General features: G+C 34.3%; 2 protein-coding genes across 3 annotated transcripts; one reads left to right on the forward strand and one right to left on the reverse strand.

Annotated features, from left to right (window-relative positions):
- The first annotated feature begins 3,742 nt into the window (after nt 1–3,742).
- On the forward strand, nt 3,743–8,012 carry LOC141637496 (large ribosomal subunit protein uL10-like). The gene is made up of 5 exons (XM_074446965.1): nt 3,743–4,150; nt 4,911–4,979; nt 5,933–6,031; nt 6,489–6,881; nt 7,675–8,012. The coding sequence occupies exons 1-5, from the start codon at nt 3,866–3,868 to the stop codon at nt 7,816–7,818; spliced, it is 990 nt and encodes a 329-aa protein (XP_074303066.1). The 5' UTR covers nt 3,743–3,865; the 3' UTR covers nt 7,819–8,012.
- A 538-nt stretch (nt 8,013–8,550) lies between these two features.
- On the reverse strand, nt 8,551–13,553 carry LOC141637495 (cell division control protein 6 homolog B-like). Of its 2 annotated transcripts, none has more exons than XM_074446963.1 (17): nt 13,261–13,553; nt 13,053–13,164; nt 12,287–12,507; nt 11,811–11,885; nt 11,614–11,723; nt 11,419–11,525; nt 11,234–11,293; nt 10,946–11,019; nt 10,785–10,835; nt 10,590–10,639; nt 10,179–10,308; nt 9,793–9,882; nt 9,538–9,600; nt 9,350–9,445; nt 9,188–9,271; nt 8,975–9,078; nt 8,551–8,663 (listed from the first exon to the last, which is right to left on the reverse strand). In XM_074446963.1, the coding sequence occupies exons 1-16, from the start codon at nt 13,462–13,464 to the stop codon at nt 9,046–9,048; spliced, it is 1,560 nt and encodes a 519-aa protein (XP_074303064.1). In that variant the 5' UTR covers nt 13,465–13,553; the 3' UTR covers nt 8,551–8,663; nt 8,975–9,045. The 2 variants fall into 2 exon arrangements, with proteins under 2 accessions (XP_074303064.1, XP_074303065.1); XM_074446964.1 differs by having other exon boundaries at nt 13,284–13,437.
- Nucleotides 13,554–16,455: the final 2,902 nt, after the last annotated feature.

Consider the following 16,455-nt stretch of genomic DNA (forward strand, 5'->3'; position numbering starts at 1 on the left):
TTCAGTTTCATTATTCAGTTCAACTCAACTTTATTCAATTTTAATTTAAGTATTCCTCCAAATCAGTTCAACTTAGCTTGGTTTCATACAAAGAATAAAGCTCTTCCTACATATTATTACTTAAACTATATTTATAGGGTTGATTCTTATAATCATAAAGAAGATTATCAAGTGTTTAGTCAATTTATGGACTATACCACTAGTTTTACCAGTTGTACGGTGGAGAATTTGAGTTTTGTAATAAAGTATCCGAGTTTTATTTTAAAGAATATGAGCTTTATTAGAAAGTATCTGAGTTCATCCATTTACATATTAAAAATATAAACTTTTAATTAGTTCAGAAAAAATACATATAAGCTCAAATATTTATGCTTTAATTATACAATAATTATATATAACTGGATGTATAATATTATTTGTGGTGTTTAGGGATTGAATCAATAATTATCAAGTGTAAAGAAATAAGAGTCAATAATAATAGGCAAACTACGAGTGTACGTAATTGGCGGCGGTAAAGGACATGACCATATGGTAGCTCACTACTATAAACGTCTTAATTAGTATACAATTATCTTTTAAATTAGGTTGGCAATTTAATGTAATTTCATTTAGTTTGGGTCCTATCTTATTATTATATATTCGTTAAATTAGATTTATATAAGAATTAGCGATTTTCTTTTAGCTTTGATGTTCAATGTATCCCGCGTTTCTTAAAACTTTCATGATATTTGAACGATATATTTGGAACTTTTGAAAACAAAAATGAGTTGTCTAATTCAATGAATATGCACACTTTCAGATTGCATTTAGATTATAATTGCAATTTAATACTCCATATTACTTTCATTTTGTTTGGTCCTATAAAATTATATTATCATATCGATTATCTTTAAGCTTTGATGTCCAATGTATCCCGTGTTTCTTAAGATTTTTGTGATATAGAGTGATATTTGGAACTTCTGAAAATAGAAATGAGTCATTTAATTCAATAAGTACACACTTTTGAGCATAAAATGAAATAAACTTCTTTCATTTCACTCATTTTTTTCTTTTATCATTGCTATTTTTTTTGAGAAGTATTTTAATCGAGTGTAAACAAATGTTTGAAACATAGGAACTACATTTCAAAGAAATAGAGAAGATTATATCCCAAAACGGATTTGGGACTCATACTCCATCTGTTCCAGTGATATGTTTACATTTCTTTTATTTTGTGATGGAAAAATAAAGGAAGTGTAAACATATCACTGGAACAGAAGAAGTAGAATTTAAAAATAAGGAAAGTAAACAACCGTGGATTGATTCTAAAGTCATGGTCTGCTTTTATGTTCTTTCAAAGCAACATTTTCATGTTTAGTACGTATAATATAGGAGTGAAGTACTTAAATTCAACGAAGATATCTTATGAAAAGGATACGACTCCTTCAAAATACCTCTTAATTTACAAAAAAAAATTACTACTACTTGACTTAATTTACATTTACTTTATTTTGTAAAAGAAAAATAAAACAAGTGTAAATGGTAAACAATTGATTAAGACAGAGGGAGGACTAACTATCAAAAATTTGAAACTTAATCAAAGTAAATTCACTTCTTCAAAATGAAACATTACACACCGTATACTTACTAAGACAAAGAGCGATAAAAGAAAAAAAAAAACCAATATATTAGCCATCCACAAGGACCCGACCAATCCCTTGACCAACCTTACACAAGTATGTTTAATTTTAAGAAATGCAAAATGAGAAAAGGCAATGTGCATGCAGTGGCGAGTCCAAGATTTTGATTTCGGTGTAGTAAAATATATACTCAAGGTAAAATATATAGATAATTAATGCGAAGTAGTAAATTTTGGTGTAGCAAATCACAAAATTCTAACCGAATTTTTCGCCTTTGATGTAGCGGCTGCGACACCGAAGACCTTAGTGGCCTCGCCCATGTGTGCATGTATGAAGTAATTTCTATATAACTAAGACGGAAACATAAAGAAATAACTGAAGCATATAAATAAAAAAAATTTAAAAATTCGCTGGCAGAAAACAAAAACTTTTTATATTGATATTTTGTATTTTATAATAATTAACCTTATTTAAAAATATATCATTTATTATTTTAAAAATATTAGTTTATTACAATAAAAATAAAAATCAAACAACTACTTAATTTCCTTATTCCAACTTATCATTTTCCGAGACCATCTTACACATCACTAGAGGTGACAACCAGGTTGGTCGGGCCGGGCATGGATCGAAAATTAGAAAATAACTCTCCTTTTATACCAAACCCTCAAAATGAAATAACAAGAAGAAGTGTAAAGAACAAGAATTATTGAAACTAAAATTGGCCTTCACTAAGGCCCAAAGTAGGACTATGATCATTGGGTGAACAATACCTAACCCAGAGTCTTTACTTGATCCAGGATATGTGCTAGTTAAGATCCTAACGAGTCATGTTAAGGGAAACCAACCTTACAACCTCCCTATTCTCTATTAGAAAAAGAATCTTATCTAGAACACATCCTGGATTAAGTAAAAACTCTAGATTTCCTACAAGCCACTGCTATATCCATTTTATTAGGAACGAAAGTTTCGTAAGGGAACTGGAGCAGGCCAGCTCCTTTTGGATTTTCTATACTTGGGATTGGCCGTATCGGGTTCTGGTAATAGCCGATCAGCAAACCATTTGGGGTTGAGTCAAGTTCGGCTCGATTCGAATCAATTAATGTGACCGCTAGCTTTTCAACCAGGCCATTAACTGGTCTAGTACTTTATCCCATTACTTCAATATTCAAATTAATCAATTTAATTTTTGACCATTATTTGGTTTAATTACTTTATTTGTTATTAAGTTAAAATATACGGAGTATCAAACTAACCCGTAAATCACTTTTACTTGAATCTACATCAATCTTAATAATTAGATCATCAATCTTATCACATCAATATCGGGTCAGGTTCATATCAATTGATTCAGGTTCAAGTCTATGATCATCGGCTTGTATTGGTTGTCCAATTACAATTTACAAATAGGTCAAATTGAATCAATATTGGTTGCTACATCTTCGAATTCTACCAGATCAATTTTAAAACCTACTCGTATAATTTTTCCTTGACTTTTGTATTATGTTTCACTCCTCTTTTGTTTTTCACTTTTGTTTTTCTATATTTTCGCATTTTGAGATATGCATTCATCCATAGACGGTTCTAAAGGATGATTCATATCACCCGACTCCAAATCATTTGGGATTACAATTTTGATGTTTTTTTTTTTTTTTTTTTTTTGGTGTTGACCAGGAGTATCCCCCTACCGACAGCTGGGGCAATCTCTTTCGGGGTACTGAAGGCAATTTAATGGGTTGATCCCTCCCAAGTTTGGCTTTTTAATTCGCAAGAGTCGGGAATCGAACCCCTGACCACTTGTTTAAGAGATGAGAGCTCTTACCACTCACACCAGCTAACTTTGGTACTTTGATGTTGTTGAGTCAAATTTGTCAAGTCGGATCAAGTTTACCCAATAAAACCACGATCTCCTATTATTTCAGGGGATAAATCCACATCATCAACTATTCATTGGGCCAATTAACCTCAAACTTCTTCCCCACAAGTCCACAGCCCAACATTTCACATACTCTCTACTCTCAACAATCCAACCCACCAAAACCGTGATCCCCACGGTATAACAATAATATAATAATTGAACAAAAACAAAAGATCTCCTGAAAAATCACCTTCCAAATCTCAACCGTCCAAATCACCTTCTTCCCTATAAAAACCCCAGTAAAAAAATAACACAACCCCACACACAATCATAAAACCCTAATCTCCATTTTTTAACCCTAGTTTTCATTTTTTTACCTCAACAAACAATGGCCATCAAAAAATCTGCTTTAGGCGGTAAACAAGGTAAAACTAAGATGGAAAAGAAGGAAATTTACAGCGACAAATTACGTGGTTTACTAGATGATTACTCTAAAGTTCTGATCGTCCATGTCGATAATGTCGGGTCGAACCAGCTTCAACAAATCCGAACCGGGTTACGTGGCGATTCCGTTGTTCTTATGGGGAAGAATACTCTGATGAAGCGTGCTATAAATGAACATATCAAGAAAACTGGGAATTCTAATCTTAAACAGCTTGAACAACTTCTTAAGGTTAAATAATTTTACCTTTTTTTTTAAATTTTTTTTTTTTTTTTTTTTTTTGTTGTTGTTGTTTGTGTTGTACGGTACGGAATTTTGTACTTTGATTCTCAATATGATGTGATGTTTTGTCATTTCGGCGCACATTAGAAAACCCGTTTATTTTATTTTGTATTATGGAATTATGGGATATAATCATTTTTTTTTTTTGAGTTTTAAGATCCAAGTTTGAGTCTTTCTTTTTGTGTAATTTTGTTTGATTAAATTATGATTTTATTATGGAATCATAGGATATAATCATTTTTTTTTTGGTTTTAAGACCCAAAGTTTGAGTCTTTCTTAGTGATATTATTATGGAATTATGGGATTTAATCTGTTTTTTTTTTGGGTTTATGATCCAAAGTTTGAGTCTTTATTTTTGTGTAATTTTTTGAACTAAATTATGATAAATTATGGGATAAAATCATGTTTTTTTCACCTTTTTATGATCTAAAGGTTTAATTTAGTTGAATTAAATTATAATATTATTATGGAATTATGGGCTATAATAATGTTTTATTTTTAATCTAAAGTTTGAGTCTTTATTTTTGTGTAATTTTTTTCAATTAAATTATGGGATAAAATCATGTTTTTTTCACCTTTTTATGATCTAAAGGTTTAATTTTGTTGAATTAAATTATAATATCATTATGGAATTATGGGATAAAATAATGTTTTCTTTTTCTCTTTTTTTGTGTGATTTTGTTTAATTAAATTATGGTTTATTATGTAGGGAAATGTTGGACTGATCTTCACAAAGGGTGATCTGAAGGAAATCAGAGAGGAGATTGCCAAATACAAGGTAGTATACCCTTTTGATTATGTGGTATTTAGATGGTCTCGAATTTCGGTACGACCCTCTCACTATCCATTGGACTTATGTAAAGACATGTGAGAAGGTGGTATCGATAACCGAGATCTTCTATGTTCATTGATGCTTGAATTCAAATCTGTTTATGATCTAGCAAATTTTTGCATTAAACATGTGACAATGTGAGTAGTTAACATATCATTTATGTGTTTGATAGATTTGTGGGTATTAATTTTGTGTTAATGATTTAGCTATTAATGTTTCAATTTAAGGACAAAATATTGATTAATATAACATAGTAATTGTATCGATAATTAGTCTTGCTATAAATGGATATATCCTTCTATTGTCAAAGACGGGTCAAATACAACAAAAGTACTGACCATTTTTCGCCCCAACCCCACTTGTTGTTTGTCCTATTAGGAAAGTGGTATTGTATTTGACCCGTCTTTTATTATTGACGGATAGTGTCCGTCTATAATGAGAATTTGTATTGTAACGACTAGGAAGTACTCCGTATCAATGTTTGAACCTTGGACGACATTAATGTTAGGGTGGCACTATTAACCATTTGCCCATGGTACTACGCGTATCGATTGTTAATAAAATCGATTTTTTTGTACTTATGTTAATTATTTGCGGACCTACAAAATCATATATGGTCCAAATGTTATTTAATGAAGCTAACTACATACTATTCCATTAATTATTGATCATTTTGATTCATAATTATTTCATTATGGGTAATCTAAAGACAACTTATAAATATTTACGACGTAGTATTAATTATTGTTGTGTACAAGACACCATATATAGAAATTTGCATTTTTTTTTATCAGTGGAACAGAATTACAGAGGTACGAACACATTAATTAGGAGTTTTATTTATACAATTCTTGATCATGATCTAATAAATAAAATAAAATGGTGTTGCATAAATATAGGTTGGAGCACCAGCTCGTGTTGGCCTTGTTGCTCCAGTTGATGTTGTGATTCCAGTTGGTAACACTGGCCTCGACCCGTCTCAGACCTCTTTCTTTCAGGTATATCATCGCCCTCTGTATTACTCAGACTCGTCTATTTATATCTCTTCTATTTTCCAATTTCTAGTGTTAACTTAAATCCTGAGGACCGAGGACGTTTCTACAATTATATTTGGATGTCTGTCGAACTTAGTACAAGTAATAAAATTGGTCGCGCTTCTTTTTGTTATAAATTACTCCTAGTAACCAATTATTCAATTTAGTTCTTGACCAATTTACATTATAGTCATCGGAAATCATCCTTCTCGTGTTGTTAACATAAAGTTTCGACTAATTAATACTTTAGTTTAATACGGGATTACATTAATATCTCGAGTATTATCTACTCCCTACGTCCCAGTCATTTGTTGAACCTTTTTTTTTTATACTTGTGAATGATTGGGAAGGAGGGAGTATCGCTTCTTATTACTCCATACAATATCGTCCTTAATCTTTGTACCTTGTCGACTTTTCTTAGGTCCTGAACATACCAACCAAGATCAACAAGGGAACAGTCGAAATCATCACACCAGTGGACTTAATCAAGAAGGGAGACAAAGTGGGATCTTCAGAAGCGAGTCTACTAACAAAGCTTAACATCAAGCCGTTCTCATATGGGCTAGTTGTTCAGAAAGTTTATGAAGACGGATCAGTATACAGTCCTGAAGTATTGGACTTAACCGAGGATGATCTTGCTGCTAAGTTCGCTGCTGGACTCTCAAATGTCGTTGCTGTCACTTTGGGTCTCTCATACCCAAGTCTCGTTGCTGTTCCTCACATGATCATTAATGGTTACAAGAATGTTCTGAGTGTTGCTGTTGCTACTGAGTACTCTTTCCCTCTGGCTGAGAAAGTTAAGGAATACCTCAAGGTTTGTGTCTTCTTTCGTATATGCTCAAATTTCCTTTAGGGTGTGTTTGGATTGAGGGATTTGGAGGGAAAGGGAGGGGAGGGAATTGGAAGGATGAGAAATCCATTGTTTGGTTAGCAAAATGAAAGTAGAGGGATTTGGAGGGGAGGGAAAATAGATCCCTCCATTTCCCTCCTACAAGGCAAATTATTTCCCCACCAACATAGGCAAGATTTGGAGGGAAAATCACCTCCTCCATTCTCCCTCCCCTCCCCTCCCCTCCCCTTCCTTTCTTTTCCCTCCTTCCCCCTCCCCTCCCTTTCCCTCCTTTTTTCCTATCCAAACAAGGCCTTAAGATGGTTTGCTGATAAGATTTTGTGTAGGCTCGCAATTTAAATTTTAAGTTTTTATAAAAGAAATCCGGACTTTGATTTTTAAAACCTACTCCCTCCTATTCCCGATAACTGTCCTATTGTCCATTTTCGTCTATTCACATAACTGTCTCATTGTCCCTTTTTTGTAATGTTTTTTCTTACATAATGACTATACTACCCTTGATACCTTTCATTATTTACAACCCAACGAACCCTTACCTCATCCTATTAGTACTTTTCATTGTTCATTTCCGTCTATTCACTCACTTTCTTAATTTTTGTGTCATTTCAACAATGGGACAGTTATTCGGAATATGAGGGAGTATAGGTTTACTTTCATTTTGGGATTTAATCATATTGATGTTGTTGTTGTTATGGTTTGCTGATAAAATCATTGCATTATAGTTTCTGAGTCGAAATGTGTGTTTGATGAAATGTAGGACCCAAGCAAGTTTGCTGTAGCTGCAGCTCCTGAGGCGGTTACAGGTGGTGGTAGTGCTGCTGCTCCTGCAAAGGAGGAAACGAAGGAGGAAGTAGCTGAAGAGTCGGACGAAGAATGTATGATGAGCTTGTTTGATGACTGAGCTTCAGATTATTAGTTGTTGGATTTGGTTACACGCCTCGTTACTGTGTTAGCATAAATACGTCTTTGAGACTTATGACAGTATGACGTGCTTTTAGCTTTTATCTCTCGCTATGTTATGAGTTATGACTCTGTATTGAGCTTAATCTACGACTTTAGCAGTTTCGTACTGAAATGATCTTGCTGTTTTCTTTAGTCCCTCGTTACATATCACTTTGGGTCTCTCATAAGACGCGATGAGGTTTCAATGTTCGAGACTTTGAGTACAGGGTATTGGTTACCATACCCTGTACTCGAACTCTCGGACATTGAAAAAGAATAGCATCTTATTTTCATTGGTATTTTCGTACCTGATCAGGTAGAATGGTTATCCTGTATTGTTCATTCAAGTTCATTGGGCTTAGACGGTTAGTTAACGTAAGCTGAATAGCTGATTGGGTATTATCGTATTAGATCGAGTCAATTTTGTCCGGTCTACTTTCCAAGTTTCAAGAGTTCGAGTCCTATCTCACCCTACCAACTTGAGTGTACTGCCCATAAATTATGTGAGGAATTATTACTCACCCAAGTTGTTCTCTGTCCACACACCAACTAGACAAGTCTAGTACAATAATTGATGTCATTTCTTATTGATATGGTATAAATACGGAAGTTGATGACGGAGTTCAAATGTGCTGAGTACATAAACGGAGTTGATCTGTGTTCCGTAAAGTATATGAGATGATAGTTCAGTATCGGGTTTCATAGTCCATCCTCTTTTCTTCAATTTTCCAGCTCCGAGTTGACAATGCTTTACTCTGCAATTGGAGAAGCTGCACTGCGACCCGTCTTGCTCAAATCTGTCACCTGCGCCAAATGTCGAAAGAACTTTTAGAAGAACTCACATCACAAGCATCACTTCCTGATATTCTTTTAACACGAATTCACGGAGTACTCTATATAAATTCACAACAATATTACCCAGTGCCTCAAGCGCAGTCAACCCATCAACACTTTTGAGTAGGAAAAGCGGATTTTATATCTAGACGACTCATAATAAAAAAAATTACATCAAGAATTGCACCGACTGCAATTCACTTGGAAAAAAGCGCAAAGATTTGAAGTGATAGAGTTCTTGACTTCATTAGAGATGCCGACACAGAAAATAGGTGTCATACCTTGGACTTTTATGGCCTTGGACAGCCTAAATTTGAACTTTGCAGATGTTTGGGATACTGAATGAAGTTCATCACTGAAGGAAGTTACGGAACAAACGAACTGCCTGCAACATTCAGAATAGAATTAGCATTTCCAATTTTCCATGGATTAAAACAGCCCCAAAATAAAATGCAAGATTGTTTGTGATGGTTCGCGAGGATGGCAGGATAGACCTGTAGTGCAAAGGTCACATCTGTTGCATCAACTTTCAAGCTTACTTTTTCGCCTTTTTGCGACCTAACAAGCTTCAACAACCCCTGTGTAACCAAACCCAAATTATAAATTATTGCAGAAAGACGCAAAACACTGAAGTTCATTGCAGAAAGATAAATCACCTGGTCATATAAAGCCTTGCACATACTCGACAGCTCAAAAATGCCTACTGATCGCAGTTTAGCAGATTTGCATATAGCTTCATAAGATTTATTCAGCTGTGATAATTTAACGGGCAGAAATTAGAAACATACAAGTACTGCTCCCACATCTAGTATTGATGAGCACACTAAAGGCGTAAAAGATTTACCTCTCCAACAGTTGGCTCCTTTCTACTTTCTCGCGATAGCTTAACTGCTGAGCAAAGAATGATCTGTTGCAAGAACAGGTCAGAAAAATAAGAAAAGCTATTTAGCCTCTGGATTCATATCTAATGTACACGTGTTGGGCCGCATGACTTAACCACCCATTGTTCTATATGATTTGTTTTTTAGGGTTTCTGCCAAATGAGTAACATCTTTGGGGAAATTCGCAGTAATAAAATCGTGAATTAGATCTAAGTTACCTGCTGATGTTGAGGAAGAGACTGAATGGTCTCTACTACAGGGGATTTATAGGTCTTCGACAAAGCAAGTGCCATATGATGGATTTGTACCTGTGATGAGGAAAGGTGAAGGTCATATCTTCTCATGTGCAAGATGACTAGCTAAAGTGAGCTACTGAATACTAGGCGACAATTTGAACATGTAAAACTATCCTACTGTATATCAGAATGTTGCACTACGCTAATGACTTCAGAACAGCGAGAACACAATAAGAGCAGCCAGTCACAAAAGAGTCAGTTTTATCAAACTGTGCGGTTCTTTATCTCAGATGAATTTGAATGACAGTATGACACACTTCAGAAACTAGCGTGAGACATCAGAGTCAAAAGATTATTTGAGAACTTACGACACCTATCTCTCGAGAAACTGGAGCTGCGGGAATATTTTCTTGGTCAGAGGAAACATCTTCAGCAGATGATATATTGACATCAGTGGCAGTTTCTTTCATCTCAGATTCTAACACCTCAATCGCACTCCTGATGGAAAGAAAAATAATAATGAGAATCATGCCTCAGATGTGCCATAGTTAGGTACTTGAGTGAGTCAATTACTTTTATTACAAAAAAAAAAAAAAATCGCCTTAAAGTCAGAACTTAAAACAAATGGCAGGCAAACCACACATGTTCTGTAATTTGCTTAAGCAACTCATATACTCACTTTCTCTAAATCAGATTTTTTTTCATTTAAAATGCTGCAAGATACAGATGACAAACTGTTAGTTGCGATGTACTGAAGTGTCAGAAAATGTGTTACATACCGGCACACACACAGCGCTTTTCTCATATCTCCAGATGCAGCAGCAACTTTCTGTCATCAAAACGTATATTTCAGATAATTTTTGAAGCAGTCAGCACTTCTATATGTCTAGGCTTAAGAAGAGAAATCTTATGTGAAGTCTAGAAAATGTTCTATCCGGCCAAGAAAAAAAAATACAGGAAGTCAGAATACTTACTCTTGAGCAAAGCTCTAAGGCTTGAGGTTGAAAGACTTGATTAGGAAGTGCCTGCTCAGAAAACATAGAATGGTGTTAAGAGAAAATTGTCTGAGCTTCTCCAAGGCTTTAGAACCTTTGCTGATGATTAAAATTTGGCGCACACAAAAGAAAGCACTAACCATAAGCCTCTCCTGAAGAATCCTTTGAATTTGGTCTTTTGTGTAAGCACGAAATGTTAACACTGCGGGTTTGCCTGGCACCAGAGTATTAAGTAATTAGAAGACATGGGTAAGTGACTGCATCATATAAAATTGGAAATATATGAATAATTCTCATTCTATTATCCTTGAAATGGGAAATATATGAACTTCAAACATACAGCAGTTGGCTCAGTGCATAGATCTGAACACTAGATGAGCAATGAGACTTGTAAACAAAGAGCATTGTCATGAAAGATAAGAGCTTACAGTTCAATGACTGCAATCTAGGAAGAAACCGTTCAGCTAGATCTATTGCATTAGCGATTCCTGAAACAAGTCAAACAGCATGAGAACAATCTGGCAAACTTAAAGCGATCTGGAACATTAAAAAGCTTAGTACAAACATGCAAGCAGATTAAAGACTCTCAACAATGATTTAATTTCAACGATACCTATTAGGATACATTTTGAAAATGGCATCATAGTAAGCATAAATAGCTCGTGTAGCACTTCACGATCACTCGTGATAAGGTAGTCAAGCTCGTCAATAATTAACACCCTGATGCAATAAAATAAAGGAACAGATTTGAGCATACATTTTTACATGTTCATGTACAAGATCACAAGTAACTAAGTAAGCCTCTTACAGCATCTTCTTATCTGGCAACTGCCCTTCTTGTGCATATAGATTTTGTATGTGCTTCAGGGCAGTCGTCGAACCATTGAGTTTTCTCTTTGGTTGTATATGCTGAAGTATCTGCACATGAGAAATACATAAACAATTCATATGAATTGTCTAGCAAGGAAAACCTTGAAAACGAGTCATTTTCATCAAGCAGCATACCTTTGTGAAGATCTCAGAGGACTTGGTTAAAGAAGTACAATTCATATACAAGACATCTGGGTGTTGTACATTTATCTGCTAGGAGAAAAAGATGTCGAAAATGAGCACAATGCAAAATTTTGGAGTTAAGACCTTGACGCCAACAAATTGAACAAATAGTTTAGAATTTCATAAAAGCGAGTTGATTTGTCAGCAATAAGGTAAGATTTCATCCTAAGATCCATGGACGGATAAGAGGCGTAGTCCACCACCCAGAAACTCGTTTCAGTGCCTCTACGGTCTACATGACTACATCTACCAATGTTGGACAATGCTTCATGTATGGAAAAACATCAACATACTCCAACATTTGTAAACCATAATTAGATGTCACAATTAACGAAACAGCGATCAAATCTACAACTATGATAAGCATTTGGATTGATTCACTACAAAATGAACATATGAATTCAGGGAATGCTGTAGAATAAACTCACCTCAGTAGACCAACTAAACAAAGTTTGCTTAACTTTCTCCATAACCATAGTCTTTCCAGTACCAGGACACCCACATACATACAAACTGCCCGATTTCTCCTTCTCTATACTACCTTTGCAAAACTCTAGAACCTTCTTCAGCTCTTCTTCTCTACACACCACACTACACGGAGGAGTCGAAACATGCAATACCTCTTTCACCACTCTCATCTGCTCCGCGTCTGTGTATTTCACATATCATATCTCACAAACATCACTACTTCATATCCAACGACAACAACATTACCTCAATACCTCAAAGGCAATCGTAAACTTAAGGCAAGCGGAATCAAAATATACATATTTTTCCAAATGAGCCGAAAATAAAATTGCATTAAGAATCGTATCAAATGACTTCTTACTTCTTACAAAAACAAGGCAGTTAGTATACTGAGTTATTCTGCCTTACAACATCATAACTCGAACAATCCGTATATTTCACATATTGAATCAACAACAGCAAATGCAACCGCATATCATATCGAATCAAATGATTTATACTTCTTATATCCGCAACTAGCTTAGTGAGTTGTTCAGCATTAACTCATCATAGGCCGAACTAAAAGATAACGAGTCTTTGGCTCCATTAAAAGCGGAAATACTAATTCAATTCAAAAAAGAAATTTAACTCCTACTTATCATTTGTTTAACTTTAATTAAGACATCTCTCCCAAAAATAATAAAAAAATAATAAAACGTAAACAATTGACTGAGACGGAGGAAGTACCTCTAGGATTCCATTTCGGCTTAGGAAATAAATTATCGGAAGATTTCTTAAGCGGTGATCTGCTCGACGTTACCAATTTCTCAGTGAATTCCTTGTCAATTGAATCAATTCCCTACAATTTGAACAAAATAAACATCGTTATACATCATTATTTCCAATTAAATCAAAAATAAATTGAAAATAAATGGATAAAATGAAAGGAACTAACAGTAGAAGGAGATGTTGGCGTACTGTTGATACATCGGCGAGGAGACTTCCATGTCGCTGGCGAAATAGACGGAATTTCATCGTCGACGGTAGAATTCGATCTCAGCCGCCTCTTCGGCGGCGTTGTTAAGCTGATTTTACCGATGACAGTGTCGCCGGAAAATGCTGACCTGGCGTGTGTAGGTATGGGCCCTATGGCAGGCATTTTGTAGTGACGGTAATTATTGTGTAAGACGGTCTAAAATGTGGTTAGAGAGAGAAAGCGATAGTTGTTTAATGATGAGTGAAGATTGGCGGGACAATTCGAAAGTGGAGAGAGATTGGTGAGGGACATTTTGGCGCCAAAATGCGATTAGATTCTTTCCTTTTATATTTGTTCCTATAATCCGTCAATCCGATTGCTTCCTCATCGGAATTTAGTGGACCGGAATCGATATTAAAAATCCCGGTTCGATCTCCGGTCTACCATTTTCTAACATTCCGGTTTCCGGTCCGGTCTAGGACTGGTATTTTTTGATAAAGGGGTTGTAAATGCCTGATCTAGTGGGTGTTTATTACCATTCACTAGTTTAATTTCCCGTGAAAAATCACGGGACTTCTATACCTTTTCTTTAATGGTTATTTAATTTTTTTTCCTGTTGAATCATCTATTTATTAGTCTAAGTGATATTTTTTTTGTTCAACATTTATATGATACTTTCTTAGTTTACAACTTTATTAAAATGAAGATATTATAAAAATATTAGGTAGTATTAATCATAGTTGTAAGTTTAGAGATAATTAATTATATTTAATAATTAAAATATTTTTCACTCATGTTGTTTTAACCGTTTAATCAAATGGAAAAAAAATTAAATGAAATATGTATAATAGATAAAATCACATAGATATACATGAAACATTCTCACTTTAAAAGATTAAAATAAAAAACATGCCCCCTTCTTAACCGACTTCGTCAAAAATATAAGAGAATAAGTACTATACTTACACTAAACTTGCCTTGCTTAGTCAATACATGTATAATTTATTATTGTATATAATACAATCCCAACAAATTGAATACACATTATCAATTTTGAATACATTAAAAATTTCACCAAAACATGATTCTATCAATAGGAACTACAAAACTAAGATTATAATTTGAAATAGTAGTATTTGATAATCGACAATCTCAAATGTCATCATCAACATTCGACAATGTTAAGAACGAAATTCTTCTATTTTCTTTTATTCTTCCTCTAATCTTTTGAACATAAAGTTTTGAAAAAAACAAACAAATGAAAATGGAGAGTAAAGCATAAAAAGGATAACCTTCTCGATGATTTTTTTTATTTTTTGCTAGGAATATGTTAGAGTTCTTATCAATTGATCTCCTTTTATACGTAGAATTTGTTGAATTTTCAAAATTATAAAATATGAAAAGTTTGGCATTAAAGAGGGATAAATATTGTAATTACGGAGTGGAGTAACAATAAAGAGCTGAAAAATTTATTGAATTTTCAAAATTATAGAATATAGAAAGGTTTGCACTAAAGAGGGATAAATATTGTGATTATGGGGTGGAGTAACAATGTGGAGATGAATGTTTACGTAAGATTGATGATTACTGTTTTGCCTTTTCGGGTTCTATTTATTAATTTTTTTACAAAAAAATTAATCTACCATGTAATTTTATTCTGGCGCGTGTCATTTAGTTAGCTGCTCAATCTAGCATTTTTATGTTATTGTATAGATAACTCTTCGTTTGGCCAAAGCTTTAACTTCACCAGTTATTTTATTTGGACAGTGCGTTTAATGTTTGGGAAAGGAAATAATTATTGGTAAATAGCTAGACAATTGAAGAGTTAGGGGCTTGAGACATAAAAAGTAAAATTGATTATGATGTCTTAATTAAGTATTAATTGTAGGATTAAACGAAATGCTAAAATCAACTTATTTCTAGGAGATCTTAAGACCGCCACGTGTCACAATATGGTGCTCAAGCTAGGCTTTTTATGTTATTATATAGATTTGTAGTTTTAATTCTGCATTATGAAGGCCTTAATTTGTTAGAATTAATGGTTTTAATTAGCTTGTTAAGTCTATTTTTAGGAGTCTTTTGAGTTGTCTAAAAACGTTGGTCTCAATAGGCTATTTATAGTCTTGAAGGTTGTAATTTTTATTCATTCAAAAATGAGAAGAAAAGATTAAGAAAAGAAAACTTGTGTTTTTTTTTTATTGTTTTGGGAGTGTAGTTTACATACCAAAATTCAGTTAGTTTTCGACGCGATTCGAGTCTAACTAGATTGTTTCTCAATAGGTTTTGAGTTCAATCAACCCCATTGACAAATTATAGGTCTAGTTTGTCAAATATCCTTACAAATCAGATCGGGTCGTACCTAGTACGTTCAGATCTTGTTTGTTCTTTCTTTGTTTCCGCTGCACTCATACGAGTTTTATTCTCTAGAGTAAAATTCGTATCAACTTGCATCGGGTTCGGGTATGAATGGATCGGGTTTGGATTTGGTTCGAGTTTTCCAATAGTGGATATGGATATGGATATGGGTTTTTAAATAGTGGATCGGGAATGGATTTTTAAAGAGTGGGTTTGGATCGAATTGTTTCCTTCGGTTTGGGTCGTAATTGTCATCCCTAATGGCAACTCGAGCTCTCGGAACTTGGAAACGTAGGCCTGGCAAAATCGACTCGGTCTAATCCGCTATGCCGAATCAGGACTTGATAATGAAAATAAGACGCTATGAGATTTCAATGCTCAGGAATTCCGAGTAGTGGTTTAATTGGCACAGTTTATTAGCTAGATTAAATCGACAATCAAGCATTGTATTGTCTATTATAGTACCGAGTAGATCTTAAGAGGACGCTAGCTGCTCCTTTTATTCCTCGGATTTCGTCGAGAAATGAAACAGCATATACAAATACAACCGAGGAACTCAGGGAGAAAACAGTTGCTTATGACAAAGCTTTCCCTTGTGCTCATCTGAAACATGCGGAGTAAAAATTAAACAATATTACCGCAATTTCCTCGAGTGCTTTCCAAATGGTGGCGGTGTAAGGGGATCGAATGCAAGAAATCTTACCCTTGTAGATACATAAATCAGTAAATTGCATCAAACTACAATTATTTGACAATAGTACATTGCAACAAGTGGGAAAAAGAACAGCACAAATTCTCATTTAAGACCGTTTAAGACGG

Source organism: Silene latifolia, unplaced genomic scaffold, assembly GCF_048544455.1.
Source record: "Silene latifolia isolate original U9 population unplaced genomic scaffold, ASM4854445v1 scaffold_119, whole genome shotgun sequence".
Classification (NCBI taxonomy): Eukaryota; Viridiplantae; Streptophyta; class Magnoliopsida; order Caryophyllales; family Caryophyllaceae; genus Silene; species Silene latifolia.

Coding starts and splice junctions, on each gene's coding strand:
- LOC141637496 (XM_074446965.1), top strand. CDS start 3,866: ATGGCCATCAAAAAATCTGCTTTAGGCGGTAAACAAGGTAAAACTAAG. Junction 4,151..4,910: donor AGCTTGAACAACTTCTTAAG/GTTAAATAATTT, acceptor TTTATTATGTAG/GGAAATGTTGGACTGATCTT. Junction 4,980..5,932: donor AGGAGATTGCCAAATACAAG/GTAGTATACCCT, acceptor GCATAAATATAG/GTTGGAGCACCAGCTCGTGT.
- LOC141637495 (XM_074446963.1), bottom strand. CDS start 13,464: ATGCCTGCCATAGGGCCCATACCTACACACGCCAGGTCAGCATTTTCC. Junction 13,165..13,260: donor CGCCAACATCTCCTTCTACT/GTTAGTTCCTTT, acceptor TTCAAATTGTAG/GGAATTGATTCAATTGACAA. Junction 10,640..10,784: donor CCTTAGAGCTTTGCTCAAGA/GTAAGTATTCTG, acceptor TTTTGATGACAG/AAAGTTGCTGCTGCATCTGG.